The sequence below is a fragment of the Arachis ipaensis genome, chromosome B10 (genome assembly GCF_000816755.2).
Source record: "Arachis ipaensis cultivar K30076 chromosome B10, Araip1.1, whole genome shotgun sequence".
Taxonomy (NCBI): domain Eukaryota; kingdom Viridiplantae; phylum Streptophyta; class Magnoliopsida; order Fabales; family Fabaceae; genus Arachis; species Arachis ipaensis.
Genome location: NC_029794.2, coordinates 119907920 through 119918842, shown reverse-complemented (window position 1 = coordinate 119918842; position 10923 = coordinate 119907920). Strand labels below are relative to the sequence as shown.

Here is a 10923-nt window from a genome sequence, read left to right as displayed (position 1 = left end):
GGGATTTGGTTGATCCTCCTTCTGAACAGGAAGTTGTGGGCAGTAGATGAGTATACAAGATCAAGACGCGCTCTGATGGCTCTATTGACCGTTATAAGGCACGCTTGGTTGCTCAAGGTTGTACGCAAGAGTATGGTATTGATTATGAAGAGACATTTGCTCCTGTCGCTCGCCTTACATCAGTTAGAGCTCTCCTTGCCATTGCCGCGGTTAAAAAATGGTCTCTCAGTCAGATGGATATGAAGAATGCATTTCTTAATGGGGATTTGAAAAAGAAAGTCTATATGAAACCACCTCCGGGATATCCTTGTCCTTCTAGTAAGGTTTCTCTCCTCCGCAAGGCACTTTATGGACTTAAGCAAGCTCCTCGTGAATGGTTTGACAAGTTCAGCACTATCATACGCAGTCTTGGTTTTATTTCTAGTCCTCATGAGAATGCCTTTTTTATTCGTAAAAGCGAACGTGGAGTTGTTCTTCTACTTTTATATGTTGATGACATGATCATTACTGGAGATGATGTTGATGGTATCTCTAATCTCAAGGCCTCACTTCACCGTACCTTTGAAATGAAAGATCTTGGTTCTCTCAGCTATTTTCTTGGTCTCGAGGTCATCTCAACAGATGATGGCATCTATCTCTCTCAGGCTAAGTATGCTTCAGATCTTCTTGCTCGCGCTGGGATTACAGATAGTCGCACTGAGTCTACTCCTATTGAGCCTAATGTTCAATTTACCCCTATGGATGGCACTGTTTTGGATAATCCGACTCTCTATCGACAGTTAGTTGGAGGTCTCGTCTACTTGACTGTCACCCGACCAGACATTGCCTATCCAGTTCATGTCCTCAGCCAGTTCTTGTCAGCTCCTCGTACTACTCACTATGCGGCAGTTCTTCACATTCTTCGCTACGTCAAAGGCACTCTATTTCATGGCCTTTATTTTTCTACCCATTCCTCTTTGACCCTTCAGGCATACTCCGATGCTGATTGGGCTGGTGATCCCACTGATCGTTGTTCTACTATTGGTTACTGTTTGTTCTTTGGCGACGCTCTCATTTCTTGGCGTGCTAAGAAGCAAACGTTCACTGCTCGCTCAAGCACAGAAGCTGAGTACCGTGCCCTCGCTGACACCACTGCTGAGGTTATCTCGGTTCGTTGGCTTCTCGAAGATCTGTGTGCTCCTCAGTCGTCCCCTACTGATGTTTTCTGTGATAACCGCAATGCTATTCAGATTGCCCATAATGATGTGTTTCATGAACGCACCAAACACATTGAGATTGATTGTCACTTTGTTCGGTAGCGTATCCTTATTGATGCTGTTCGTCTCATTGCTGTTGGAACACTGGATCAGACTGCTGATATCTTCACGAAAGCTCATCACCCGACTCGTTTCCGAACTTTGTTATCCAAACTCAAGTTGGTATCCTTAGCTCCCACTTGAGTTTGAGGGGGATATTAGAGAATTGTTAGAATCAATTTAGATCAATTAGTATCGTCTATATTTATATAGTATATCTGTATATTAATTGTAGGATTCTATGCCTTTATTACTTTGATTCATCTAGCACCTATAAATACCCCTTGTATATTGTACCTTTGGATACACTCAATAATACACTTTTCAGATTACTCTTTTAGTCTCTTGTTTCTAACACATAAAAAAAAAAAAAAAAGAATTTAACTCTTAAGTAAATTGACTAAATTCTAATTTTTAACATTCTAAAATCTAAATAAGCTTTAATTTTCGATTCCTCCCAATTTTGTATTCATGAACTAGTAAATTGATGAACTAGTAACTTAAATGATCGGTCGGTTTTCAGAACCTTGCTGGTTACGTTTTGGCTTTCACTTGCTCTGTTGCCTGCCACCCCAACTGAATCTGCGATCCAATCACCTCACCTATGGCCGTCGATGACAAGTGGTGCGTCGTCACCGGAGGTCGCGGCTTCGCCGCCCGCCACCTGGTGGAAATGTTGATCCAAGACAACACCTACTTCGTTCGCATCGCCGATCTCGGAGCCACTATCGAACTCGAACCGTCCGAACAACTCGGGACTCTAGGCCAAGCCTTGAGCTCTGGTCGCGCCCAATACGTCTCTCTCGATCTTCGTAACGAGGAACACGTCCTCAAAGGTTACCTCTCCTAACTACTTCAATGTCGTTTATCAACACGTATGGTGTTTAACGGCGTCGTTTCTCGTTGCAGCATTGGAAGGTTGTGAGATTGTTTTCCACATGGCTGCTCCAAACTCATCCATTAACAACTATCAGCTTCATCATTCTGTCAATGTCCAAGGTAAAATGCTCAATCTTATGTTCGTTTTTCTTCATGGAATGCCAACTGTTTGATGGAACGTTTGAAAGAAAAGTAACTGACACTGAGATTTTTGTTTCGCAAGGAACACAGAATGTCATTGATGCTTGTGTTCAACTTAGAGTGAAGCGGCTTGTTTACACCAGCTCATCTAGTGTTGTATTTGATGGCGTTCATGGAATTCATAATGGAAAGGAATCAATGCCCTATCCACCTAAGGTACCTGCCATAACTACTCTCTATGTTTCTTGTAACATGAGATAATGCATACATTTTGTATACTGGCTTGGTGGATGGTGCATTTTATATTATATTTTTGGCGACTTGAAATGTTGCTCAATCTTGTTAACCTGTTCTTTTATGTAATTGGCACGGTCCTAAACTGAGTTTTGCACTGCTTTCAGCATAATGATCATTATTCTGCCACTAAAGCTCAGGGTGAGGCTTTGGTTTTGAAGGCTAATGGAACTAGTGGGCTCCTGACTTGCTCGCTACGTCCTAGTAGCATTTTTGGGCCTGGTGATAGACTGATGGTGCCTTCGTCAGTTGATGCTGCCAAGGCAGGGAAAACCAAGGTAAATATTGCTGTACCTTCTAATTCTGTAGATATGGTTTTGTGTGTGTAACTTTGTTTCTGGCCTCATCATTGTACTTTGTGTTCATGTAGCAATTTGAGTATGGGCTATAGAATACATTTTTGTAGCTTTTGCGTGATTTAGGCAGGCTTAATATTTATTAGGTCTGTTCTATGCTTTTATATCCTATCCCCTTTGTGCTGAGCAGAATGAGAACAGTTAGCAATTAGCTTGACTTTACTGCTTTGTGGAGCCCTGTAGCTTATTCTATGGCATACTCAGTCATACTTCCTGACTCTTAATGTGAGTTTCTGCTGAAGGCTATGCTTTGCACTGCATATGTAATGAGTGTCCTAGTAAATTTTGGTACTCTCCTTCAATAGCTAATTAATCTGGACAGTTAATCTTGAGTGGGACATAGCTTGCTGATTCAAATTATCCATGAATCGAAAGAAATTGGCTTGTTGCAAATAATAGAAAATCATTGTTCTTCCTGAAATAAAGATGGATTTGGACAGAGCAGTATGCACATGTAACTTATTACCAGAAAATTTCATCAAGTCTTTATTTCTTTAATTTATAATTCTCTCTTGAACAGTTCATTATTGGTGATGGCAATAACATGTATGATTTCACTTATGTTGGAAATGTGGCTCATTCCCATTTATGTGCTGACCGAGCTCTAGCTTCAGAGGGGGAAGTTTCAAAAAAAGCTGCAGGAGAGGTACCTTTGGAAGATTCTGTCATTACAGTTTTTGGTATATAAATATTTGTTTAATTATGTAAATGAAGATTAAACATGGACATCTTAGAAGGTGGTGATGATGATCCTGCTCTATTGTCGAGGGGTTGTTAGTTATTTGCAGGTGTACATTCTTTTAGAAACCACAGTTGCTAACATGATGATGAGTTGATGATACATTTAAGGGTAGATTTCTTCTTTTGGGTGGGTGAATGACAAGACCTAGAAAATATACGTTTTAGCAAAGACATTATATTTGACCTAGTTAGTTTGATTCTAATTTAAACAAATTATTCATTTCATGAAAGATTCATTAGGCATTTGCATACTGAAGGAGGGGGTGGGGAAGGAACTTGGGCCGCGTTTGTTTCTGAGAACAGGACAGGACAAGATACTGAGAACAGGATATGACAAGACATTGATGGACAGAGACACAAAATTTTGTGTTCTTGTATTCTATTTGGTGATAAACTAGAACAAATTATAAAAATCTAATTTATTCTCATTTTTTTTATTCAAAAAATTTGAGATGAAAAATATAATAATAAAAAAATATAATTATGAAAAATTAACAAAAATAATGAAAAAAAAAATGAAAAATAAGTCGTGTCCCTTATTAGTGTCCCTGTGTCCTTCCTGTCAGGATGGACACAAAATATACTAATTTAGTGTCTCTGGACACACTGTCTCTGTCTATGTCTCCTCTATGAAACATGATTTTGTGTCTCAGTGTCCATGTTTCAGTGTCCTGTCTCTGTAAACAAACGCAGCCTTGGTTATTAGCACGATTAGGTAGGAATTTAGCAGTTTCTGTAGTGTTTTCGTGCTGAAGTTTTTTTCCCCCTCTGTTTCCTGTAGGCATATTTCATAACAAATATGGAACCTATAAAATTTTGGGAATTCATGTCACTTATTCTAGAAGGTCTCGGATATGAAAGGTATACTATGAGTCATTTGATATTTCTTGCTCTCATTTTGCTTATGCTATTTTTTGAATGTAAGATCTCATTTTTTTATTGTGACCCTCTGGATGTAAAAGCAAAGTTTCTCAATTCATGTCAATTTAGCATGAAAATTAGCATTGGTCCATTATTTGCGAAAAATACAAATAAGAAAATACTCAAAAAGAAATATTTACTATCACAATGTAGACTAATAGTTAAATCCTAATCAAATACTTATGCTAAAATAAGAAAAATATACAACAAAAAAACCTTATTCCACTAGGTAGGGTTGACTATATGAATCAAATAACATCATTGTGCCTTATCATGTATCATGTTTGCGGTGAGATAGTTTATACAGAGATCTCGCTTGACCACTTTATGTAGAGCCCTTTTAGGTCGTCGTCTACCTCTAACAACTGGTTTATCTACTATCTGATCCACCATTCTCACTAGATGCTCTACTGGACTTCTTTTCACATGTCCAAACCACCTAAAATGAGATTCCACAATCTTTTCAACAATGGGAGCTACTCCAACTTTTTCTCTCATATCCTTGTTCCTTATTACGTCCATACGCGTATGACTGCTCAAGTGTTTATCCATCGAAGCATACTCCTTTGAGTCACATTGAATTTAAATTCATGTTCACTTTTTGCCGGTCAACACTCTGTTCATACAACATGGTCTAATGGCAGTGCGATAAAATGTACCCTTAAGTTTTAGACGTACTTTTTTTGTCACATAAAAATTGAAGCACTCTGCCATTTTGACCAACCTCCTTGAAAATCCTATGATTTATACCGTCATCTATTTCTCCATTGTCTTGAATAACACCACCAAGATACTAAAATCTCTTGTGGTATAGTATCTTTTCCGATTTTCACTTCTGTGTAAGTCTTTCCCCTTCCGCTGCTAAACTTGCATTCTATATACTCCATCTTAGTGTGACTTATGCGCGAACCATGTACTTTCTCTACAAGTCCAACTTCTCATTCAATTCTTCTTGCTATTCTCCCAAAGATGATGTCATCCGTGAAAGGTGTGCTCCATGGTACAAGTTCTTGAATATGCGTGGTAAGCACTTCCAACACAAGTGTGAAAAGATATGGGCTTAGAGATAACCCTTGGTGTAATCATACACCAATAGAAAATTATTTTGTTACACCATATTGGGTTTCACATCAATCATTGTAATCCCATCGTATATGTCCTTAATTATGTAAATATATGTAATTCTTACTCTCTTCCTATCATATGCTTTTTTTCAAGTTAATAAAAACCACATATAGATTCTTTTGTTACTTCAAAGCCTCTCCATCATTCTCCTTAACAACTGTATAGCCTTTATGGTATATCTTACTAGGATAAAGACCAAACTCCAAACTCCGAAACCTGAGTCTCTTGTTTCACCTTTACCCTATCACCCTTTCCCACAGCTGCATAGTTGGCTCATGAGCTTGATCTTTCTATAGTTTTCACAACTTTGTATATTTCCCTGATTCTTGTAGATAAGGACTAAAATGCTCTTCCTCCATTTGTTTGACATCTCTTAGACCTTAAAATATTATTAGAGAGTTTAGCTAACCAACAGGCGCTTTTTCTTCCTAAACTTTTCTAAACTTCAATAGGGATATTAACCAGGCTCACTGCTCTACCATTCTTATTCCTTTTAGAGTCTCCTTAACTTCAAAATCCCGAATTTTTTGATAGTAAATGAAGTTTTGGTCCTCCTCCCTTGTTTGTAACCAACCTGAGCACGAAAGAGTCTCATGTCCATCATTAAATAACTTGTGAAAGTAGCTCTTACATCTTTTGTTGACGTTCTCGTTTGTGGCCAAAACTTCACCATTATTGTCCTTAATGCACTTAACTTGATCCAAATTTATATTTTTTCTTTCTTGACCCTTCACTATCTTGTAAATGCATCTTCCCATCTTACATACCCAAAGAAAAGATTGATAAAACTCTAATAAACTCTCGTTCTTACTTCACTTACCGCCACTTTTGTCTCCTTCTTAACCGACTTATACTTATTCCGATTTTCCACGTTGCGGCATAAAAACCATACTTTAAAACATTCCCTCTTCATGTTTACCTTCTCTTGCACACTTGTCGCCCACCATGATTCTTTATCTCTAGCTCCATTACCTCTAGTCTCTTTGTTTGTCACCTTTCATTTGCCACCTCCTAGTCCTTGGGTTCCTTTTTTGTCTACTTCTCCACACCTTTCGCTAAACACACAAATCCATAATTAGCACCCTATGTTAGGTAGTCAAACTCTCTCGCGGGATAATTTTGCAGTTAGTACAAAAATTTTTGGTCGGATTTTTTTAACACCCTATGTGCTGTTCATCCTACATGACCTCTGCCATGTTAATAATACAACCATTCTGGCAAACCATCAGCTTGTCACTAAAATTTTGTGACACCACATACTCAGACAAAAACTACATGTTATTTGTTCAAGAATGTGGAAAGTGCAACCCTATGCTGAGCATAGGTCTGAAGTTGCTATTAAATAAGGATATGGGATTATTGGAAATTTTCATCTTATCTTAGCTGTTATTTGGTATCCTTTAAATTTTTAATTATAATCAGATAAAATTCCTTTCTGCGACCTCTCTTTTTGTGGGATTGTTCACTGTTGCTCTGGTTTTTCTTTTATATGTTAATGTGAATGTTGGTTTCTACTTTTCTATCATTATTAATAAATAATAATTTCTATATTCTCTTATAGTTAAATTGAAAAGAAATATGGGATATAGTTTTGCTTATCCCACCAAAAAACTGTAAAACTATAGTCATGGCTCTATCAATTCCTTTTATCTGTTAGCTGAGTTCATTTAGTTTGCAGGCCAAGAATAAAGATCCCTGCCTTTGTTCTCATGCCAATTGCACTATTGGTGGAGTATACATATAAGCTGCTAGGTCCATATGGTATGAAGGTGCCTCAGTTAACACCTTCAAGAGTAAGACTCCTATCTTGCAACAGAACTTTTGATTGCTCAAAAGCAAAGGAGCGCCTTCGATATGAACCCATTGTAACGCTAAAGGTTTTGTGATATTTCTTGATTTTATTATGCATTGAATATTTTGGTTTATTGTTATGTAGAACCTTTGTGTAGTTTCTAAGTTTATGTATATCCTTTGTGATCTATATTCCTTGCAATCTTGGCACATTGATAAAATAAAGTAATGTTCAATTCTGTAATTCCACTCATTGATAATATTGAGTTAATATCATTAACTTCAAGTCAACTATTGGATTTGACTTGTAAAATATATGGTGTTTTATTGCACAAAGGTTCATGTTTTTATGGTGGTGAGTGTAGATGCTAGTCCTAGTTGTTGCCTGGTGTTTCATTTCTAGTGTGATTGCATTTTTTTTTTCTACAGGAGGGTTTGCAGAGGACGATTGATTCATTTTCACACTTGAGGGCTGAAAATCAACTTAAGGCCAAAAGAGAAAGGGCCTCGAAAGCTTCAATATATCTTGGGAGTGGAAGAGGTATGAATAATCAACTATAATCCATTTAACTTATTTGATTGGAAACTCTGGATATGCTGATTTGTTTAATGCTGTTTTTGGTTTGTTGTAAAAGAAATCTGAAAGGCATATATTCATTTTCAAAAGACAAATAAACTTCGAGAAATCATGACTGCTAATGTGCCATTTAGCCTCATACCCGTGGGCCAGTCTTCATGAAATACTTCTATTCTATATAGGTCTATGTTGATATGAAGCATTGCATTTTACCTTTGTAATTTCTTATTGATGTGAAAGTGCAAAGAACAAGTGTTGGAACTTAGAAGTTCCAACTTAGAGTAGGTATTCTAACTCAATCCATTATCATAATCTATTAAATGGTAATGGTTTCATATCGCTTTTACTTAATATACAAACACAACACAGTTACCGTTTGGTGCTGGGAGTGATTTTGCAATTTACTTTTATCTATCTATTGGTTATAACTTGTAACTGATGTACTTATTTGCAGTTGCTGACACATTGCTTTGGAAGGACAGAAAGCAAACGTTCACCACATTGTTAGTCTTGATTGCAATATACTTAAGCTTCATTGCACCCGGGAATACTTTCATTACTGCTCTCTCAAAGCTTCTGTTGTTTGCATCGATCTTTTTATTCATTCATGGGATTCTACCGGCAAAGATGTACGTATACTATTTACTGTTCAGTGTTTAGTTGTCAATTACATGATGATATTGATATATGTTAAGCTCACCCAATAGTGAATGATATATATAATTTGTAACCATGAAGATGATTGTTTTGAAGCTTTGTAGTCCAGCTTCCGATGGGAAGATAAATGCTAACTATCTCTTGTACTCTTATGTATATGAAGATTGGGGTACACTGTTCAGAAAATGCCCAAATCCTGGTTTCACTTATCAGAAGACATGTCACATCAACTTGCTGTCTCCGTGGTATCAATATGGAATATTCCTATGAATGTTTTGAAATCCCTTGCACAAGGGACCGAGTGGATGCTATTCTTTAAGGTACCTAAACTGCATTGCATTTTCCCCCTTGCCATTGCTTGCTGCTGCAATGCGTATGGAATAATATAAGATGCATTTAGTGATCTACAACTTAAGTTGTGAAATTTGCTGAAAAAGTGAAGGCCTTAATTTTGGAACTGTCATTTCAAAATTTCATGTATGTTAGATTTTGATAATGGGGAGGATTAGAATTAGATATCCAGATTACTTCAATTTACTGAGGATAAAGTTTCTCAAGTATCTAGTGCGCTGAAATATCTTTGCCTTGATCAATAGGTTGTTTTCTCTTCGCTCCTTCTTAGCTTCTTTGGTGCATTTTCACTTCAGAACTTATATAAGATAGGTATATGCTCTCTCTCTCTCTCTCTCTCTCTGACAGATTTTGCACATGTATGTACCATTTGCTTGCACAAAAAATTATACTGCTAGACTTGCCTCCACTTAAAATGATTGAATCTATTCATACTACATGCTTCATACTTGTATTTGTTTATTATGAGTGAACTATTCATAGGCAATTCTAAATTGCTGCCATACCCATACCCATACCGGGTAATTACCTACTAGTGGTCCTACTTATCAACTAAGTATTACAATAAACAAATACTTTCTAAATATAAATTACTTTTCATAAAACATCAATCATGCACTTCAAAAATGAGAATCTAAAAAATTTAATTTTTCATTACTTATTGTGCATTTATTAAAGAACAAAATTTTAGAAGTTTCTATTCAAAGTAATCTGAACAAGTGCCCTAAGGGCACTAGTTAGCAAAACCTTTAAAATATATGTGATTTGCGAGTAAAGTAATATTAACGTGTTTGAATCTGCAGTTCCTTGATGGTAAATTGGTAATGAATAATGATAGTAATTTCTCTTTTTCTTGTCATTTACAGGACTTACCACTGCATTTATTGCTTTCTACATTTATGAAAAGAAGGAGGAAGAAATTGATGACTTATTCATAAAAGCACTTTCTTTTGGGTGCAAGTTGAAATCTGATGCCATAAGGAAGTTCCTTCCTTCTAAGAAGAGTGAGTGATAGCTTGTAACCCCTGGTTTTTTCTTGGATAAGGGGGATGAGCACTATCTCAAGTTGTGTATGCTGTGGAGTTCATTGTATGATTGTACAATACTGGGATTCTTTTATTTATATTCAACTAACCTATAAAATGTTAGTATTTATTTGTTAAAAATTCTTAAGCTGGTTTGGAATTCAAAATTAGAATGCGTAGCAATTTCTCTACTAGAGACATGATGTAGCATTCTTGGACTAGAAAATGCAGAGTTTGATTAGTTTCTTTATTTTAATCTGATTGCTTCGGCATTTAAATATCTTTAATTTCTTTGGTAGAAGACGTTTAAATATCTAAATGATATATTCATCATTTGTGCTAAAACCCATGTTTATTATGACTTTGTGAGCAAAATTGTAAAACCATGAGCTGGGAATAGAAAGAGTTGTGAGACGCTCTGATATTCAAAGTATTTCTAATGTCAAATTGATTCTTAGGTTCTTAATATGGGAGATTTAAGTTCTTGTTAATGTTACCTGTTTAACCAATTTGGATTAATCTAGTAGTTAGTTTACTAGTCTATTTAATCAAATGTTAAGAGTTTGAATTCTGTTTTATTCACACAGCAATCCATTGGTTAGTAACAAATTCTTAAATAGAATTTCGATTTGTGACGTATTAGTCTTCGGCCTTCCAAATTGAAGGATACCGTGGCGTGAAGAAACCAAAAGAGTTCTTGTTATCCATTTAACTCGTGAGCCTCCCTTATAAAAACAAATTTGGGAAAACAAATTGTTATATAACATATT

General features: G+C 36.3%; 2 protein-coding genes across 2 annotated transcripts; both read left to right on the top strand.

Annotated features, from left to right (window-relative positions):
- LOC110267458 (uncharacterized mitochondrial protein AtMg00810-like) lies at positions 240-1271 on the top strand (the record flags this gene model as incomplete). Its single annotated transcript, XM_021113055.1, has 1 exon — positions 240-1271. A coding segment is annotated over exon 1 (1032 nt), but the record flags the coding sequence as incomplete, so codon positions are not given.
- Positions 1724-10433, top strand: LOC107623291 (3beta-hydroxysteroid-dehydrogenase/decarboxylase). The gene is made up of 12 exons (XM_016325498.2): positions 1724-2131; positions 2205-2294; positions 2398-2531; positions 2717-2887; positions 3486-3611; positions 4488-4567; positions 7431-7629; positions 7973-8084; positions 8575-8749; positions 8941-9097; positions 9374-9440; positions 9995-10433. Exons 1-12 carry the CDS (start codon positions 1900-1902, stop codon positions 10138-10140), a joined length of 1689 nt encoding a protein of 562 aa, XP_016180984.1. The 5' UTR covers positions 1724-1899; the 3' UTR covers positions 10141-10433.

What these genes read in the sequence shown, in the direction of transcription:
- LOC107623291 (XM_016325498.2), top strand. Translation starts at nt 1,900, where the DNA reads ATGGCCGTCGATGACAAGTGGTGCGTCGTCACCGGAGGTCGCGGCTTC. An exon ending in CAAAAAAAGCTGCAGGAGAG is followed by an intron (nt 3,612 to 4,487) that starts GTACCTTTGGAA and finishes TGTTTCCTGTAG; the next exon opens with GCATATTTCATAACAAATAT. An exon ending in AACCCATTGTAACGCTAAAG is followed by an intron (nt 7,630 to 7,972) that starts GTTTTGTGATAT and finishes TTTTTTCTACAG; the next exon opens with GAGGGTTTGCAGAGGACGAT.